The 21,204-nt window shown below is 37.6% G+C and overlaps 1 protein-coding gene across 1 annotated transcript in view; it reads right to left on the minus strand.

Moving 5' to 3' along the window:
* The window catches only part of NUP133 (nucleoporin 133), an 80,463-nt gene that overhangs the window by 24,431 nt on the left and 34,828 nt on the right, over window positions 1-21,204 (minus strand). The window contains exons 15-21 of the mRNA XM_069064885.1: window positions 19,084-19,308; window positions 16,502-16,624; window positions 11,788-11,887; window positions 10,308-10,559; window positions 9,573-9,706; window positions 2,182-2,340; window positions 1,062-1,197 (exon numbers count right to left, since the gene is read on the minus strand). Of these exons, the coding sequence (XP_068920986.1) occupies window positions 1,062-1,197; window positions 2,182-2,340; window positions 9,573-9,706; window positions 10,308-10,559; window positions 11,788-11,887; window positions 16,502-16,624; window positions 19,084-19,308 (1,129 nt within the window). The remainder of the gene's footprint in view (window positions 1-1,061; window positions 1,198-2,181; window positions 2,341-9,572; window positions 9,707-10,307; window positions 10,560-11,787; window positions 11,888-16,501; window positions 16,625-19,083; window positions 19,309-21,204) is intronic.

The raw sequence follows: 21,204 nt of genomic DNA on the forward strand, positions 1-21,204 counted from the left end.
AATAATTAACAAGCCTTGATTTGGCTCTTTTCATTCCTCACCCTCACATTTAACCAGTTAACATGTTCTGCAGATTCTATCTGCACATCTTTTCTGACCATCACCTCCTTTCTACTCATATTACTCCCTCCTTCAGGCCTTTACCTTTCACTTAGACTACAGTAATAGGTTCGCTGGTCTCCCTCTAGTCTCCTTCTCCTTTCTAGTCATCCATCGCACCATTTCCACAGCAGTCGGCCTGGGGCACAAGTATGACCATGTCATTTCCTTGTTCAGAAATCTTCAGTGGCCCACAGGTTAAAATATAAGCTCCTAGCCTGGCACTCCAGACTCTCTACCACTTGGATCCTTACTCCCCATTACTCACATCCATATGCTCTCACTTCAGACAAGCTGCACCATCAGCTACTCCACAAATTCACAGAAGCCTTTGCAAGGCTAGGAACGGCAGCCTTACTCATCTTTACTTTTCAGTATCTTCCTCTTCCCTCAGGGTTCAACTCGGGTGCTTTTCTCTCCACAAACAGCCTTCCCGGATTTCCCAACCTCAAAAGGCTAGTTCCCTCCTCACATTTTCCTAGACACCTTGTCTGTGTCTCTCCTTTGTACACGTCACTGTTTTGTGTCATATTTATCTGTGTACAAGTCATATCCCTGCAAGAAGAAATGTGAGCTCCTCTGGGGCAAGGGAAATATCACACCCACGATGCACTTTCACAGGAATCCATGATCACAGTACAACTATTCTGATATTGATTTAAAATCTATATCCTGAGACCAGCAGAGGGCCTCATAGATGATGGGAACAGAGACAAGAACTAGGCCTATGATTTCATCAGCAATGGAAGTTACCTGTACCAATGCAGGTCAAAACTCTGTAGAGTTTTGGCAAAGGTCCCCCAGTCATTATGTGTCAGAGGCAGGACTTGAATCCAGGTCTTCTGGCTCTGAGGCCAGCTTGCTCTCCACTATGCCATGAGGCCTTTGCTAATAAATGCTGGCTGAATGGAATTTATTAAATTGTTTCTTCTGCCCTCCAAAACATTCAGTCCGTTTTTTACCTTCAATTTTTTCTTGAATTAAATCCTCTGAAAAATCTGAAGCTAATGCAGCTAATTTACTCAGGCCAAGAAGTGTTTTCTTTTTTGCAAAGTAACGACTCTCCATATTTGCCAAGCCCAGAAGTGTTGTATGAGCCTAGAACAAACCAAAACACAAGAATAGGTTAAGAAAATAGGTAATAAATTATTACTTTGAGGAAGCTAACATAAAGAATGAAGAAAATTCAAATATACAACTTCTTTTTACTTTATACAGAATCATAGATTAAGATCTGGAAGGAACCTTAGACGTCAGAAAGTCCAACTTCTTCAATTTACAGATGCAAAAACCTATATAACATGAGATTCAACTACCTGTCAAGGACAAAAAGAATAAGTTTATGAGGAAAGATGTGAACTCAGGTCTTCTTGACTAAAACTTCGGTGACTTATTTATTTCATTATTCCTGTCTCATTTCTATCAAGACTCATCAACATAAGCATGCCTTTTTTACTAATCTGGAAAGTGAGGACCCTTCAAGGATCCATACTCCACTATGCTGAAGAGCCAGGACTAGGACCTAGACAAGAAGTGGGGAACGCAGCTGCAGCCTTGAGGTCACATTCGGCCTTCTAGGTCCTTGGGTGTGGCCTTTCTACTGAATCCAAGTTTTATAGAACAAATCCTCTTAAACGTCTATGAAGTTTGGATTCAGTCAAAGGGACATACCTGAGTGCCTAGAGGGCCACATGGGGCCTTGAGGTTATAGGATCCCCCATCACTGACCTATACTTTAGTATAGCATTTTACCAAATTTGTCCAAATATAAACTGGGCTAGGAGTCTAATAATATTCACTATAAACCCAAATAAATAGGTTCCAATTTTTCTGGGGTTTTATGTGACAACTATTTCTTCTCTTTGCTATCACAGAGTAGTTGTTAGTTGCCTGGGAAAGGCTGGAAGTCAGTTCTCTTGAACCTCAACACAGAATATCTGGTAACCAACATCAATAAATAAGACAGATGAGACACCTAGAGCTTCTTTGTGAAAAGAGGTAAATTATGAATTATTTATGTTGATATTTTGACAAGCAAAAATCAAAACTACATCTATCTGTCCTGTAAAAAACACTGTTTACCTTCTCAAAGTCCTGGCTGTTGATTTCATGTAACCAGCTGAGGTGCTCGTGGGCCTGCAAAAAATTTGTCAGCTGTCCATGCTGAGAAATGGGCTGTGATAATAGCTTGCCACGCTTTCCCTTCTCCAAATACCAACGGAAGAGGAAATCTGAAAAATTCTATTAGAAATAAAGCCAAGAACACATTAACATATACTAAGTACATTTTGAATAAAAGATATGTAAGAATAAAATGCCATTTATTCACAAGGTTTATTTGGTCCCCAGAACAAAAATGTTCTAAAAATCTGTTTGATCTATAAGTTACACAATGAGAGAGCTGGAAGTTACTTTTGCAGTGATCCAAGCTAATGTCCTCATTTGATAGGGGAGAAAATAAGGCCCTGAGAGGCTAAGGAACTTGCCTAAGGCCACAAAGCTGACAGTGATGCCAAAGCTAGGGCCTGGATCTTCTGACTCTTCAAGCAGTTCTCTCTTCCATATATCCTACTAACCAAAAATGCTTAATCAAACAATGACCACTGAGAAAACAAATACAAAGGTTAAAGTTTCTTAGAAACTGCAGATTATTGTGTCTAATCAATGAAAGAAGTCGTTGCACCTTTGAAAGTGTGTCCATCCTATGTTAAGGAAATGTGTTTTTAAGAAGCAAAATTGTCATGTTTCATACACACACTTGTGTGGGGAGGAGAGGTCATGGTGTGATGGAGAGAAAGTCAGGCCCAGAGCCAGTAAGAATGGGGCTCAAGTCCCACTTCTTTGTCACCCCAAGCTGTGAAATCATTTAGCCACTAAGACCACTGTAAAAGGTATCCTGGTAAAGGGAATTTCCTCACCAGAGGGTTCCTGAGACCAGTGAAATCTTATCTCTATTGCTGTATGTCTATCTATGTAGGTATGCATCAAGATCACAGATCTAGAATTGGAACTGTGCATCAGAAGCTAGTTAGGATTACCCCCCCCCCATGTTTTACAGAAAAGGAAACTGAGGCCCAGGGAGGGTGAGTGACTTGCCAAGGTCACACAAGGAGCAGGTTCTCCGAAGAACCCGGGTCCTGGGACTGCAGCGTGGTGCTCTTCCCACTGTCCCATGCTGCCTCCCTCGTGGAGCAGATGACGGCCTCGTTTGCCCATCCGTATACTTAAAAGGCTATCTGCTGCTTCAATTATTTGGGAGCTTCACTCAATCTATTCAAAACAAAACTCATGATCTCCTTCCCCTAAAAGCAACATTTTTGATAAGGGTATCACCATCCTTCCAGTCACTCAATTTTGCAACCATGGGATCATCCTCCAATTGTTCTCCCTCCACATTCAAGAAGTTGTCAATTTTTGCCAATTCTACCACAAATTACCTTGCATCTGTCCCCTTTTCTAACACAGGCATCACCGGAGGTCAAACCCTGATTACCGCTTGACAGCTTTACTATTACAACCTCCTGACTTCCAAGTCTCTCCTTCTTCTCTAATCCATCCATCATAGCCCCCAAAATAACCTTCTTACAACATAAGCCAAATCATGTCACCACCTTGCTCAACAACCTTTAGCTACTCCCTATTGCCTCCAGAATAAATGAATATAAATACAACTGTTTAGCATTTAAAGAAATCCCTTTATTTTTTCCAATTTATTTATCTTTTTAGTTTTCAACATTCATTTCCACAAGATTTTGAGTTACAAATTTTTCTCCCAGTCTTTCCCCTACCCCCACCCCGAAATAGCGAGCCTACTGAATACTCCTTGTCCCAATCTGCTCTCTCCTATATCCTTCCCCATCACCCTGCTAACTTTCTAGTAGGGCAAGATGGTTTTCTATACCCCAGTGCCTGTGTATCATATTTCCCAGTAAAAAACAATTTTTTTTATAACATTTGTTTTTAAAACTTTGAGTTCCAAATTCTTTCCCTTCTTACCCACCCCCACTGGGAAGATAAGGAATTCAACATAGGTTGTATATGTGTAGTTACACAAAACATTTGCATAGTAGTTATATTGTGAAAGACTAACTATATTTCCCTCTATCCTATCCTGCCCCCCATTTATTCTATTTTCTCCTTTGACCCTGTCCCTTTTCAAAAGTGTGTGTTTCTAACTACCCTACCCCCCCCCCTCCAATCTGCCCTCCTTTCTATAATCTCTCCTCTCATCCCCTTCCCCTCTACTTTCCTGTAGGGTAAGATACCCAATTGAGTGTGTATATTATTCCCTCCTTAAGCCAAATTCAATGAGAATAAGGTTGACCCATTTTTCCTTTCACCTTACTGCTCTTCCCCTCCACTGGAACAGTTTTCTCTTGCCTCTTTTATATGAGATAATTTACCCTAATCTATCTCTCCCTTTCTCCTTCTCCTAATATATTCCTCTCACCTCTTGTTTTTTAGATATCATCCCTTCATATTCAAATCATCCTGTGCCCTCTACATATATACGTGTACATACATATGAACACACTCACATATATATTTATACACACATACACCCTCCTATACATACATATATATTCCCTTCAACTATCCTCATATTGAGAAAAGTCTCGAGTTATAATAATCATTTTTCCATGTAGGAATGTAAATAGTTCAACTTTAAGTAAGTTCCTTAGGATTTCTTTTTCCTGTTTACCTTCTCATGCTTCTCTTGGTTCTTGTATTTGAAAGTCAAATTTTCTGTTCAATTCTGTTTTTTTCATCAAGAATGCTTGGAGGGGCGGCCAGGTGGCGCAGTGAGTAAGAGCACCAGCCCCAGAGTCTGGAGACCTGGGATCGGTTCAGGGCTCAGATACTTAACACCCACACAAAAATAATTGGCCGTGTAACCTTGAGCAAGTTACTTAACCCCAATTGCTTTGGAAAAAAAAAAAGAATGCTTGAAAATCCTCTATTTCATTGAATGGCCATATTTTCCCCTGAAGCATTATACTCAGTTTTGCTGGGTAGGTGATTCTTGGTTTTAATGCTAGCTCCTTTGACCTCTGGAATTTTTTCAAGCCTTTCAATCCCTTAATGTAGAAGCTGCTAGGTCTTGTGTTATCCTGATTATGTTTCCACAATACTCAAACTGTTTCTTTCTGACTGCTTGAAGTATTTTCTCCTTGACCTGGGAACTCTGGAATTTGGCTGATATTCCTAGGAGTTTTCTTCTGGGGATCTTTTTCAAGAGGTGATCAGTGAATTCTTTCCATTCTATTTTGCCCTCTAGTTCTAGGATATCAGGGGCAATTTTGCTTAATAATTTCTCGAAAGATGGTGTCTAGGCTCTTTTTTTGATCATGGCTTTCAGGTAGTCCAATAATTTTTAAATGATCTCTCTTGGATCTATTTTCCAGGTCAGTGGTTTTTTTTCCAATGAGATATTTCACATTGCCTTCTATTTTTTCATTTGTTTAGATCTGTTTTATAGTATCTTGATTTCTCATAAAGTCATTAGCTTCTAATTGCTCCAATCTAATTTTGAAGGAATTATTCTCTTCAGTGAGTTTTTGAAATTCTTTTTCCATCTGGCAAATTTGGCTTTTTAAGGCAGTCTTCTCTCCTCATTGACTTTTTGGGCCTCTTTTGCCTTTTGAGTTAGTCTATTTTTAAGGTGTTATTTCCTTTAGTATTTTTTGGGGTCTCCTTTAGCAGGCTATTGACTTGCTTTTCATGATTTTTTTGCATCATTCTCATCTCTTCCCAATTTTTCCTCCACTTCTCTTACTTGATTTTCAAAATCCTTCCTGAGCTCCTCCATGGCCTGTAACCAATTTATATTTTTCTTGAAAGCTTTTGATGCAGGAGTTCTGACTTTATCTTTCTCCCATTCCATGCTTTAATCCTTTTTGTCCCCAAAAAAGGATTCTATGGTCTGATTTTACTTCCCCTACTTGATTATCTTGCCAGCCAATTACTTGACTTTTGAGCTCTTTGCCATGGTAGAACTCTGCTTCCAGAGTGGAGAGAGCTTTGTCTCAAATAACTGGGGTTTTCACAGCTGCCAGAGCTATTAGGAGGGATTCCTCTCTACAGCCCCCAAAAGCCCTGGCACACTGGCCACATACCCCAGGACCACCACCCAAGACCATGATCCAGATCCAAGCATGTTAAAGCAAGAGTGATTACCCTCTGAATGGCTGCTTGGTCCCCTTACAATCTGCAGGCCAGGAGCTCTGGAGGCAGACACTGGGCAGCAACTGCAAACACCATGGCTCTGCCATGACCTCACTCGTCTGTCACTCTTCCAACAGAGTTTCCCAAGGACCTTTTACTTTCTCTTTGGCATTTATGGGTTCAGAAGTCTGAAAACTGCCAAAGCTGCTGGTGATTCACTCTCCTGAAGTCTGCTCAGGCTAGCTTGTGTTGCTGGTTGGGGCCACCCTGGGGTCAGAACTGGCAGCTCACAGGGGAATGCGCTTGGCTCTCAGTCTGGTGCAATAGACCCTTTAGCCTGCGAGGCTGCCTTCAGCGGAAGATTTGTTTTTCTCTGTCACTTTGTGGGTTCTGTAGCTCTAAAATTTCTCTAGTCATTTTTTTACTGGTATTGGAATTGGTTGGAGTGGGAGTTCACACCAAGTTTTTGCCATCTGGGCAAGAAATTCCTTTAGAAAACCATCTCAAAATACTTTCCCAGGCTTAGGCTGAATAAATCCTCATCACAGTCCCAGTCAAAGTGTCCTACCTCTTCTACATTCACCACTTCCTCCTTCCCCTTGTGCCTTTGTCCCCTCGTTCCTTGAATGCGCCTCACCTCACCTCTGCCTCAGAACACACTGATCTGATCCAATTCAATCCAACCTAACAAGTATTTGTTAAATACCTTCTATAGAGCAAGATAAGACAAAAGAGAAAACAGCCTCTTTCTTCAAAGAGCTTACATTTCACCAGAGGAAGATGACATGTCAACATTCAACTCCCCTACTACTTCCTCCAGGAATCTTTTCTCTAATTCCTCTAGTTGTTAATGCTCTTTCCCCCATCACACACACACACACACACACACACACACAAGTATATACACATACATATAAATATATTATACATATATGAATGTGTATATATACACATATATACATATATTACACATAGTGTATCTATATACATATCTATATATATCTACATATATATATAGAGAGATATATAGATATTAATGTACGTGCCTCTATCTTCATTTCTAAGCAGGTAGGTGGCTAGAGAGTAGGATTTGAAGTTGGAAGACCTGAATTCAAATCCTGCCTCAGACACTAGCTGTGTGACCCTGTGCAAGTCACTTAAACACTGCATGCCTCAATTTCCTCACCTGTAAAACTGGGATAATAATGACACATACCTCCTAAGTTAATGTGAAGACAAACAAGACAATCTGTAAAGCACTTTGCAAATCCTAAATAAAGCACTATAGAAACGCTAGCTATTATTATTATTATTGTTATTATTACACCCCTCCCCTCCAAAAAAAAAACTGCCTTGAAGACAAGGACTACTTTTTGTTTTGTCTTTTTCCCCCCTTTTTTGGAGGGGGGAAGGCAGGGCAATTGGGGTTAAGTGACATGCCCAAGGTCAGATGCTTAGTAAGTTAAGTGTCTGAGGCTGGATTTGAACTCAGGTCCTCCTGACTCGAGGGCTGGTGCTCTATTCACTGTACCACCTAGCCACCCCTTTGTTTTGTCTTTACAAACTGAGAGGCTATCACAGTGCCTTGCAATAGGTTCTTAATAAATGACTGATCGAGTGCTTTAGGATAACTGTACTCTCAAGGTTTTTTTTCTAAACTTTTAGGGGAGAAAAAGATAGGCAGCGTTCCCCTTTTTTTTTTTTTGCTGCATCTCATGGAGAACTGATTCTTCTGTTTTCTATAGGAATTTAAAAATAAAAAGAAAACCAAAAAAGGTACCCTCTCTCTGAAATGTCCAAGCTTAGAGGACGAAATATCCTCAAAACCTCAGCAAATTTCAGCTATGGTTCCATTACAATGAAATGACCCCTTTAACTTATTTAATAATTTCAAGATACTGTTAACAAAATGATTATTCACAGTAATGCAACTTGCTACAGAACTGCCCAACCTGTCAGAGCCACAGAAACCCAGCAGAGCTCTAGAAAGAAAAGTGTCACCACAGCTGACCTGACCTCCTGGCCCTGTGTCAATGGGCAAGATATTTAATCTTTCTCAGCCTCGACTTCCTTTCCTGTAAAAGGGGATGATACCTTTATTACAGAGCTTAATCATATCACTGACAGGAAAGCATTTTGTGAATCAAAAAGCACAATAAAAAGCAATTTGTTCTTAGGGTCAATTATTATTATCTTTGAAAAGAAAAGGGGAAAGGGAATAGGAATTTGCATTATTTATTCAGAGCCTACATTAAGTGTCAAGCACTCTTCTAAGCACTTTACAGGCAAGTGCTGTTATTATCCTCATTATACAGACAAGGAAAACTGAAGCAGACAGAGGTTAAATGACTTGTCCAGGGTCATACAGCTAGTCTGAGGTTGAATTTGAACTCAGGTCTTCCTGACTCTAGACCCTTTGCTCTGTCACCTGTGCCACCAGCTGCCTGGTGCAAGAGAAAGACAACTTACAGTGGAAAGATCATATGGAGTCAGAAGACCTACATTCAAATCCTGGCCTTGTATATTACTGAATGACCTTGGGCATGTCCCTGAGCTTCTCTGGGTCTCACTTTCCTCCTCTATATAAAATGAAAGGATTGGACACTTAGATTGGACTTCTAAGCAATTAACCAAAGATGCTCTAAGTATAAAATTCATGAAGTTCAAATTAGATAACATACATCAAGTCTAAAGTACCATACAAATGTAAACTACTACTATGATTCACCCCTTTTAGGAGTAAAGAGGGCAAACATTAAATATGGAAGCTGAGTTTTCTAAAAGCAGGGTAAACGTATTTTTGGGGGGGTTTTTTTTTCTTTATAGAAGTTGTAATTTGCCAAACAAATTAGAAGACAATTTGGAGAAATTAATTAGGTTTTAAAATGAATAGGGAGGCCTCATTAGAAAGGGGGAAAAGATAAAAAACAATTCACTTTCTTTTAATGGGCTACCAAGTTCTGAGTCTAAAATGAAGTACCAAGGTTTAATATTAGGGGGCTGGAGCATTGTTATGTAACTGGGAATTTCAGTGTCTCGAAGACACAGTTAGGTTCCATGAACCAATTAAACATAACTAGTAGTGCTAACAAGAGAAAACCTTTAAGAAGATGGTCAAATATGAGAAAAGCAGGCTCAAAATTTTCCCTCTAAGCATCCTTTTATGCATATGTAGTTTCTCATACTGTATAAGTGTTCATGAAGCACAATGACTTCTGCTATACTATTTTTCTTTTCAAACAAACATTAGATTTAAAATGTTGAGCTTATGCTGTAAGATTCTCTGTGTAAATATTAAACTGGGTTACCTGATCAGCAAACTGAGTCATGTAACGTTGTAATCTGGTCTGGTTATCAGTTTGCTCACACATTTGAACCAAGATATCAAAGTCACAGTATTTCTCTGCTAAAGAAGCAGCCCACTGGTGCTGTCCAAGAGAAACTATTAAACCAAAAGGAGAAGAAAAAATGTGTTAAGCAACTACTTATGTTAACTTGGAGAGAAAAGCATAACTGCACTATTTAGGTAGAAATATTTATATGAGTTCAGTACTTTCAGTAATTTCATCTTTGTAAGAAATTTATATGTAAGTCCATCTCTGATCTATTTTAAAATTAAATTGTTAAGTAATGAGAAGTTTAGTTAATGGATTTAATTTCATGTGCTATACAAATTCATGATAGATACAATCAGTCCAATTATATTTGGAAAATAAATTATTGTTAATTCATGATTAGTTTCAATTAGGGAAATTACATTAAGCTGCAAATAATTTTTTTTTTTGCTTTCTGGAGGGCAATTGGGGTTAAGTGACTTGCCCAAGGTCACACGGCTAGTTTGTGTGTGTGTGTGTGTGTGTGTGTGTGTGTGTGTGTGTGTGTGTGTTGTGTCTGAGGCCGAATCTGAACTCAGGTCCTCCTGACTCCAGGGCCGGTGCTCTATTCACTGCGCCACCTAGCCGCCCTAGCTGCAAATAATTTAACCAAAGAAATTTTAGTAAACGTGTAGCTTTCTCTTTCTGCAAATATACACAAGTACTTACGAAGAGGAGACAAGATATCTGCTCTTTTCTGAATATACTCCATTTCCAGATTGTTGTATCTTTCCTGATCACTGGGTTTGTCCACAGATTTAAGCTGAGAAACATAACTATCGAGGTAAGAGTCAATTAGTGCTACAAGCTGCTCAGTCAGGATGTTTCTCAGATTGGTATCTACTTGAGGATAAACCACCTTCAGAACAATTCCATGTTGTCGCACTATTGCAGTTCGTACACCAGCAGGGCCACTGGTTGCTTCAAATCAAAGAGGAAAAAAAATTCAGAAAAGAAAATAATCGTGTGAGACACAAAAACTAAATGGTTACACCAGGCAGGCTTCAAATAACAGCATTCAAGGCCAGTTTCTAACCATATCTAGAGGTGATCGGCAAATCATTTTTATTGGCACTTTGCTTTCTGTGTTCAGCAATTCTGGGCAGTTTTTTACATTATTTCTTGCCTTACAGTGTACAGGTTTTTTGATTTGTAGTGTTTTTCTTGGGGACCTAAAATCCTTAAACTGTCTATACATCCTTCCTTCGAGACTGCTATATTTTACTTATAAAAGCATATACCAGGATTTCTTTTAATGATACCGCTTTCTCCCCCTCATTTTCTACATTATCCTTTATTTCTGTGTAGTTCCATTCCCAATCAATCATTCTTTCTTTTGTTTCCTTGGTGAAACGTGCCACCATGTATTCAAGTTTTTCTACTAAACCAATAATTTCTGCTGTATAGACCATAAATTCTGTTCTCACAATTCTTATTTCTCTTTTAAATATTTCAAGAACACCATGATGGATTCCATGCTCTCTTGGGAATCCACAGGGTCCTCATTTAATCAGGTGTTAATTCATTTTCCTTTGTCTTTTGCATATTTAAACCTGGATATCTGGACTCTTTTATCTGATCTGGAGGTCATATTCCCTTCTGTTATTATTATTTTCCTTGTTATCTGGTTATGCTTAAAGCCTCTGGGGTTTTTTCCTCCTGAGATCTTTGGCAATTTTATTCTTTTCCCCATATTTTTCCCTATGACTCACCTTCTGACTTCTTCCCCTTTGATAATGGTTCCCCTGGGGACTAGATAGATATCAAAGCCATATTTGCATCCTCCCATATTGGACAATTTATACTTCCCCAGTTTTGATCTCTGTTCCAACTGGCCCCAGTTTGATGCTAGGCTCTCTTCCTCAGGCTTAGTGAAATTTTACACTTTGTCAACATATGTCCCCTGCCTCAATTCTTTTGCTCCTCGGTTCTCTCTAGCTGAGCTCTCTGTTCATACTTAGTGCTACTGTGATGCTGTTCCTGTCCTAGCAAGCATGTAAGGGTGGGAGCAGTAGAATTTTGAATTTGTCTTTACAAAACTAGCTTATGGAAAAATATAAACTCGTGGATAAAATAATCATTAGAAATAAAATGTTTTAACAAGTAATAATAAAAACTAGATTCATGTGCCTAATTTTTAGAAGCTTACCTGTCCAAGGAACATATTCAGGTTCTTTTTCTGTGAGTTCTTCCATTCTATATAAGTTATTTCTATTTTGACGATACTGACTGGCTGCTTGTAGCATATCCTGGGAAAACAAGAGATTACCATTTTCTGAAAATGGAAATTCAATATATTTTTTATTTTAAGCTGAAACAGAAAAAAATCTAACTATGCTAGTAACACCTATTAAGATATGTGTACTTATGGGGTGGCTAGGTGGCGCAGTGAATAAAGCACTGGTCCTGGAGTCAGGAGGACCCTGGAGTCAAATCTGGCCTCAGACACTTGATATACTTACTAGCCATGTGACTTTGGGCAAGTCACTTAACCCCAATTGCCCTCTCAAAAAGCAAAAAAAAAAAAAAAAGAAAAAAAAGATGTATACTTGAAGAAAAAAATTCCCTATACTTTACATTTCTATTACCACGAATTTCAATTTTTAAAAAAAATACATAAAACTGGAAATATAAGCACCTTACAAAGAATTTTTTTTTTTTGCCTTTTGGAGGGCAATTGGGGCTAAGTAACTTGCCTAAGGTTACACGGCTAGTTTTTTATGTGTGTGTGTTAAGTGTCTGATGCCAGATCCAAACTCAGGTCCTCCTGACTCCAGGGCTGGTGCTTTACTCACTGCATCACCCAGCTGCCCCAAAGAAATTTAATTAAAAATTAAACAGATTATATTTTTGTGCATATGCCAGAATATTCTCAAATCGATGTGATCTCATCAATGTGGATATTCCTTCCAATGACGCTTATTGCAAGTCAGCCAAACCAGCCAAGTCTGTGCAGCTCTTGTCCATGCCCTCATATAAATTCATCAAAAATGGTCAGCCCAAAATGTTGGCGATCTGCTTCACTTTCTCTTGACATCAAGACGCCAGTGGTATAATCGAGCTGCCTGTATGACACTGCTCACTCTCATCACGTGACTACTTCATCTTTTCTTCCTGTCTTATTGACAACTTTTATTCCTATTCTTCAAAGCACTATACTGTGTATGTGGTACAGCCTATTCAAATCCCATATATTGCCCTCTATACAATATTCTTTTTTTTTTTTTGCTTTTTGGAGGGCAATTGGGGTCATGTGACTTGCCCAAGGTCACATGGCTAGTTTTTGTGTTAAGTGTCTAAGGCCGCATTTGAACTCAGGTCCTCCTGACTCCAGGGTCGGTGCTCTATTCACTGCGCCACCTAGCCGCCCCCAATATTCATTTTCAATTCTTTCAAAATTAATGTGTTACATGTCTCTCAGTCATACATTAACAGACAATTCTCACTTTACACAAATTCATATGCAAATTCAACTTTATGTAAAGTATTGTGAAAGATTAGTTGAGGATAACATTGTTTGCTGTCCTCAGATATATGAGAGAAAAAAGGGAACCACTGTCCAAATGAATTTCATCATAGGTATCTCAGCATCATAAAAAAAAGTTGTGCAGCTAACCAGCAGTGATAAAGGCTAGATGCAGTGAGTGGGGAAGGGGTAACATTTTGCTCACTTATATTTATTTTACCATATAGTATTGTACATTCTTTATTATTGACTTTACCTTTCTTTTCATAATTCTGTTTATCATCATGCTATAGCATTTAATATATCTGCACTTCAGCACATTTTGTGATTAGCACAAAGGTGTTATTTTGTGTATGTCTTTGTTAGAGACCTGGGAAAGACTTCAGCTTAAAAAGGCAAAGGTCTCCCACTGTAGCAAGGCCATCTCCAGTCGTCCTGATTTGTATCTTGCTACTGGACCCAGACTCCAAAGGAGAAAGTGAGGCTGGTGACTTTGCACAGCCCTCTCTCACTTAAAGCCAATTCGATTATAAGTCATGACATCACTTTCTTGATACTATGGTCCTCTTCAAAAACAGAAGGACAAACAACAAGTGACATGGGGGTGGGCACAGAGACAGTTTTGCATTATATAAAATCACTTTACACAGAGGTCTACAAACTGGTCCACTTACTTAAAGTGAGAAATGTCTGTATTTTAAAAGTTAAGCCTGATTCCAGAAGCCAAGGGTCTTTCAAAGAACTTTATAATTTCCTGAAAGCAGGCCTAACTGCTTTCTTCCCCTAGTTTTATTTATTTATATTTTTGCTCTCTTTTTGATCCCCACAACAATTCTTGGAGGTAGGGGCTAATATAGCCCCATTTTACAGAAGCAACACTGGGTAAGAAATTAATTGGCTTGACTGGAGTCACACAGCCAAGTGTGAGCATCTAGAAAGTACAGTGGATAGAATGCTAAGCCTGGAGTCAGGAAGACCAGAATTCAAATTCAGCCTAAGACACTTACTAGCTGTGTGACCCTGGGCAAGTTACTTAATCTGTTTGCTTCAGTTTCCTCATCTGTAAAGAGGAGATAATAACAGTATCTACCTCCCAGGGGTGTTGCCAGCATCAAATGAGTTAATAATTGTAAAGTGCTTAGCAAGTTCCTGGCACATAGTAAGCATAACATAAATGTCAGCTATTAGTGATAGCAGGTATCTAAGGCAGGAATCAAATTCAGTTTCTCCTGACTCCAAGTCTGGTACTCTATTTAATACATCACCTAACTACCTCAAATTGTCCACTTAATCACATGGCATATCTGTACAATAGACATTTTTCATCTACTTGGTCTTTCCTGTTTATATGGTCAGACCAAACTTATTTTGGGTGGTTACAGTTCTTTTCCATTAGGTTATTTAATATTTCAGGGCTTGATGTAAATAGCACAACATCATCCACAGGACCTTAGGAACATCTGGAGGACCTCCCTATGAAAATTCTCTTTAGATGTGTTCTAGGTTTCCTATATCTAGGTGATAGGCAAAAATCTCCCTGTTTTATGCCTTGTCTGACATTTATGACCAGGTATTAAAAGAGGGCTATTTCTATTGTTACATTTTTTTAAGGACTCATGTGATTTTGCTGTATGGACGACTGATATCTTGCTGAAAGAGAAAATCAAAGGCAGTATTATTTTCTACTGAATCAAATGCTTTTTCATAATCATCAAACAATAAGTACAGCAAGGATATATCTTTCCAAGAACACTGAAATGGAAAAGAATATTACTGTGGAACTGGGATTCTTGGCCTAGGGTCCAAGGACCTCTAAAGGTCTGGCCTGAGTCAGATTTCATAAACTTGAGTGGGGGGAAAATTGTATCTTTATCTCAACATAACTGGCATCCTTTTTAACACTGTGTATTTTATTTTATGAATTGAAAAACATTAGTCTGAAAAGGAGTTCAAGAGCTTCTCTAGACTACCAAATGGATTAATGAAACAAAAAAGGATAAGAACCCTTGCTATGGAACTGTGCTTGTGAAAGTTTACCTGTTTCCTTCTTAAAACTTCTCACCAAGATGTCCTTAATTCTGGGGGCAGCTAGGTGGCGCAGTGAATAGAGCACCGGCCCTGGAGTCAGGAGGGCCTGAGTCCAAATCCAGACTCAGACACTTAACATAAAAACTAGCCGTGTGACCTTGTTGCAGCAAGTCACTTAACCCCAATTGCTTTTCAAGAAACAAAAATAAAATAAAATATAAGGAGAGCAAGGAATAGTTTACCAAAAAAAAAAGATGCCCTTATTAGTTCATGCATAAATGAATCTCACAAATATTTTACAGACATGGGAAAGCAAGCATATTGGTTGGCAGTTGTTGCCATTTGTCTCAGTTGTCCTTTTTTTGGGCATAAGTAACATGAAATTTTTTTCTACACTTTTCTTATTTTCCTCTCCTTTGATACCTTAAGAATAGATACCTCAATGCCTTCACAATTAAATAACCTTTAGCGTGAAGCCCCTCTATATAACACCTGGTACAATCTGACAGCTTATGCTATCTTCAATTCTATTTAATGCCATTTTGTCCAGGACTATAATATAAGAATAAATATTAGACTTCAATATCTTAGAAATATAAATGTAAATATTTAATTTGTATCAACCTTTGAAAAGTTTGAAAATTCTAGACATTCCTTTCCAAATTAAATATTTTAATATGCCAAGAAAAAATAAAGCAACAACTTAGCCTAAACATAATATTCATTGGTAGTATCATGAACATAGTAGGTGTTTAATAAATGTGTTATTTGATTCATAACTATTTCTCTAATAAAGTCTTACTGTGATGTTTAATCTGAGGGGAAGTACCCAGCACTCTTAAAAGTTAAGTCAATGGGGTGTATTCATTCAGGAAAATAGAGTCCTAACAATCTAAAAAACCTTCCAGTACTGACTAAGACTGTCTCAAGGGGAAAGTCTGAGTTCGAGTAGGATGGTAACCTGGTTTCTTGACCTTAGGAATGCATGGACCTATCTACAATATGGAAGAGGCATAATCGGCATTGTGGAAAGAGGACCCACACAGTAAGGAAATAACAGACTTTGTGAAGTACTGATGCAGAGTTAATCACTTAAAAAAAACCTCCTCACAATGAATATGTGGCTAAAACCACAAATTCAGAAACAGTTACCAGAATGGACTATCTGGGATCCAAACTCTTCCTCTCTTTCCACACTCACGGTCCCCAATCCCAAAATGCTCTTTTTCCTTACCTCCGCCTCCTGGTTCCTTTAAGTCTCAGCCCAAACTACACTTCTACAACAAGCCTCTTCTGGTTTGATATTTTACTTTAATGGAATCTAGATTTTTTATTTGTCCTTTAAGTGTACTGCACTATGTTTTAGTACCTTCAGGATGTTGTTCACATTAACCACCACCTGCGCCCATTCAACAGATTCCATTGGAGTATCTTTCAAGATTTGTTCTTCTTGTTCCAATAAACACTCAAAAATGGTATCTATCTGTGATACCTGTGGAAAGAAACACAGAAGATTTACAATGAAGATTAAGGTATACCTTTTGCCAAGAGATACAGAAAAATATTGTGACAAAATGCTGCATATATTTATGTTAAACACCCTAAAAAGCACAGACATGAAAAGCTATTTCTTTAATATGATAAAAAAAAAACATACATTTAAAACCAAGAGACAGATTTGCAGTAAAGAAGCACTGGAAATTTTTCCCAATACAGACAGTGGTGTAAGGTGAGTTACAAACTACTGTTTGGCATCTATAAAAATTAGAGAAGGAAATTAACAAATTAAGGTAAAACGTTAATAAATATAAAATTGTCCCTATTTTCAGATCACATGATGATTCACTAAGAAAACTCAAGAGAATCAGTAAAGAAAGATTATTATTACCTTGACTAAAGTAGCAGGATACAAAAGTAAATTAATAAAAATCATTACCATATTTAACACTATATAAGTTACAAAGAAGGTTCCAATTCATATTGGTAGAGGAAGTTTCTCACTATGAGTTCCCAACATCAAAGAACTCAAATCTATGGTTTAAAAAAATTAACAAAAACCAAGAAGAAATTATATTAGAAATCAATTTTAAAATAACAATAATAGCTAATATGTATATAGTGCTTTAAGTTTTGCAAAGCACTTTAAATATTCTTTCATTTGACCTTCACAATAATCCTGTGAGGTAAGTGCTATTATTATGTCAATTTTACAGGTGAGGAAATCAAAGCTGGAAGAAATTAAGTGACTTGCTCAAAGTCATACAGCTAGTAAGTATTTAAGGCAAGACCTAAACTCAGATTTTCCTGCTTCAACTCCAACTTCAACTCCAGCACTCTAGCTACTTTGCCACTTACTTATCTTACACAATGTTTAAAACACTGGAGAATTAACATCCTAACATACTCCAGACATTAAACATTCCATCTTTCCCCAAGCTTATGAACACCTAACCTTGCTCAATCTCTCAGTTCTTTTTTGGTTATCACCCTTGCATTGGCTACACACTATCCTCTCTTCCGTATCTCAACCCCTTGGTGAACTAATTCATGCTAACTTCTACTCTTGAATCCCTTGATCTTTGTCCTATCACAATCATACCTTACTAAACCCCAATCCTAGATTGCCTCTATGTCTTATATCTTCTTTGTTTATATTTTATGTCTCCTTTGCTCCTATCCATGAGCTACTGAATAGAGCTAGAGGAAACAACGAAACCTTACCAAATGGGGCCACTATAAATTTGTTATGTAATCTCAATTTGGCTCTATCTTCAGCAAGGCAATCATTCTACTGCTCCTTAATCAATATCACTATCCCACTGTTCTAAATCTTTTCACCTCTCCACAAGCTTTCATAGTAATTCTTTCCTCCAAACTCTCTGCCATGGAATTTGCCTCATAATTCACCCCAAAAATGAGGCACAACACAGTGATCTCCAAATTTTATATCACTCGGTCATCTTCTCCCTTTATCTCTCTTTCAATCCTATCTTGGATAAAGAGATGAGCCATCTCCTTGCCAAGGACAATTACTCTACATGCATCCTCGATCATATCCGTCCTTTCTTCTCCAAAAGATTGTCCTCACTATCATTTATACTCTTTCCCTAATCTTCAATCTCTATCTACTGGCTCCTTCCCTGTTGCATATAAATACCCATGCCCCTCCATCCTTAAAAATACCTCAATTCACCCATCCCTACTGGCTATCATCCTATTTCACTCCTCCCCTTCTTTGCTACATTCTTTAGCTTGATGCCTCCATTTCCTCTCCTATCATTTGCTTCTAAGTCCTCTGCAATCTTATTTCAAACCTTGTCATTCAACTGAAAGTGTCTTCTCCAAAGTTACCAATGATCTCTTAATTACTAAATCCAAAAGTCTTTTTAATCGATCTTCATCCTTCTTGACCTATCTTTGCAACTGTTCATCACCTCCTCTTGGATCTTCTCTCCTCTCTGGATTTTCCTGACACTGCTTGCTCTTAGTTCTCTCTTTCTATTTATCTGCCTGCTCTTTTTGGTCCTCTTTGTTGCCGTGCCCACTCACCAATATGTCCAGAGCTGCACCCTTATTTCATTTATACTATCTCACATATTTATGAGCTTCCATATTCCATTATTATTATGCAGATGACTACTAGAATTTCATTTCCAGCAAAAATATCTCTCTTAAGGTCTAGTCCTCCACCACCAACTTCCTTTTATCATCTTGATTTGGATGTCCTATAGGTATTTCAAACTCAACATGTAAAAAAAAAATAGATTTCATTACCTTTCTCCCCAAATTCTCCCTTCTTATTTATTCAAGTAATAAGCATTTTATATTAAATGCATATATATTACATGTGACATGTAATATGCTGCATTATATATCTACATATACAATTATACATGTATTTACATTCGAGCTTTACCAAATAGATAAATACCAAAAAAGATAACATCTTACCTCTCTAAAAAAGACATCTGCAGGAGTAAGACTTGGTGGAACATCACGTTCTCTTTTGTTTAAAGCATTTAAAATAGCAGTATTCACCAGGTCAGAAAGTTTAGAATGATGGTTCTTGAGAACAATAGCAGCCGACAACTTTTCCGCATGTTCACAGAGCAACAGCCGTGTTGCCATGGGCATACCTCTTAATGGAGAAGTGCCCAGACGATCAAATAAACCAACCTTGTAAAAAAAGATAGACCACATGCTCTTAGAAAGGATTTATATTAATATTTTAAAAATCTAGTTAAATTTTCATCCAGACTGAGTTCAAGAAATCTCCTTTGATTCTTATAGTATCTGACCCTTTTCCAGTCAAGGTCTGGGAGCTCTTAGAGGCTTCTCATCCTCAGTCTACCAGAAGTATCATAAGAAACCTAAGGGCAAACAACCTGAGGAAACACTTCAGAATTTCTTTTTGGAGATACACTTTCCTACAACTTGTAGATCTTCTTGGTTCAATGCCTCCTTCTTACCTTGACTTCTGACATTATCACTTATTCACCTTTTAGCAACAGCCTTGGAAGTTCTAAATTTTCAGGTATATCTTTGACTCAACAGTATCTACAAAAACATTTATTTTTTTATGAAAGATTTTTTTATATTGTAGCAGTGAACAATTCTTATAAGTGAAACTCACTCAAGACACATAATGAAGTTAAACTGTATTATACTATTTATTGTATTTCCATGTTCAGTTTAGAGTACTCAGTACATCTATTTAATGAAAATAAACAAAAAACATACTTAGATACTTCAACTTATGACATAAAGGAATGTGTAACACAAAGGACAAAAAGAGTAAAACATGACAGATATATGTAAATCCTTATGTGAAAGTCTTAAAAATTCCTGCTTAGAAGTCAGAAAGTTAAGTGGATGAATTGTACAGTAAATACAGCACTAAAGTTCTCTTGCCAGGGCTAAAGAAACAGAGTAAACTCAAAATTTAAAAAGTATAAAATTCAAGGCAGAAAGCCCATAATAGACCTTTAACAATAATTTTAAAAAACCAAAACCTCATTGTAACTATGTTAATGAATTTGAGTGTTTTTTTCCTTTGTAAGGCAGCTACTACCGTGTTTCCCCGATAATAAGACACTGTCTTATTAATTTTTTTGGACAGAAAAGCACCAGAGGGCTTATTTTCAGGGGAGGGCTTATTTTAATGAACATTGACAGCAATTTTAATAAACAGGTAAATGTGAACAAAAAAATGTACCAGCAAGCAAATCACTGAGGAAGAACAGGATGACGGGCTCACGTTTCAAGGGGGGAGAGGGGGGGACGGTGCATAGCGCAAGGGATCACCTTCACTACAGTAGCAATCTCAGTAGGGCTTATTTTCGGAGGAGGGCTTATTTTAGAGGAATCTTACACAGTAAGGGGAGGGCTTATTTTCAGGATAGGTCTTATTATCGGGGAAACACGGTATTTCTAGAAGGAGGCTTATGAATGACTGTGGGACAATTCTATCCAGCAGTAAACATTCTTCCTAATCCATTTTTAAAAAATCTCTGACAATCTGACCAAACAAGTTATTTCTTCTTTGGAGCAATTCTCCAAATTTCTGGATTTGGAGAACTAGGTTTAAGTACTACCTCTGTGACTCATTATCTAGGTCACCTTGGGCAAATTTCTCTCAACTTGGTCCTTCATACATAAAGTAAAAATAATAACGTTCATACCAATTGTATAGATGTTATGAGAATATTTGGCAAACTTTAAAGAATTATATAAATATGACTTTTGTCATATATTCCTTAGTAAATCAATTTTTCTTAAGTCACCCTCCTAAATTTCAAAGTTATATTTATGTTAGAAAGTTCCTCCCCGAATTTTTTCTTAAATACAGAAAATATAGGATATTATTCATGTATGATTACAGATAATACCCACAATGGCAGTGTTCTCAATAAAATACTTTAAGGGGATTAGATTTTCCATTGTCTTCACTGAATGTACTGGAAGAAAACTACAGTACCTCATGACTATTAAACAGGCAAAAATGTTTTTAAAAAAACAAGACAATGACAAAAAACAAGACAAAAAAAATAAGACAATGTTGGAAGGATAACT

The sequence above is a fragment of the Petaurus breviceps genome, unplaced genomic scaffold (genome assembly GCF_028583685.1).
Source record: "Petaurus breviceps papuanus isolate PSGF00001 unplaced genomic scaffold, PetGlider_PUasm1.0 90650, whole genome shotgun sequence".
Taxonomy (NCBI): domain Eukaryota; kingdom Metazoa; phylum Chordata; class Mammalia; order Diprotodontia; family Petauridae; genus Petaurus; species Petaurus breviceps.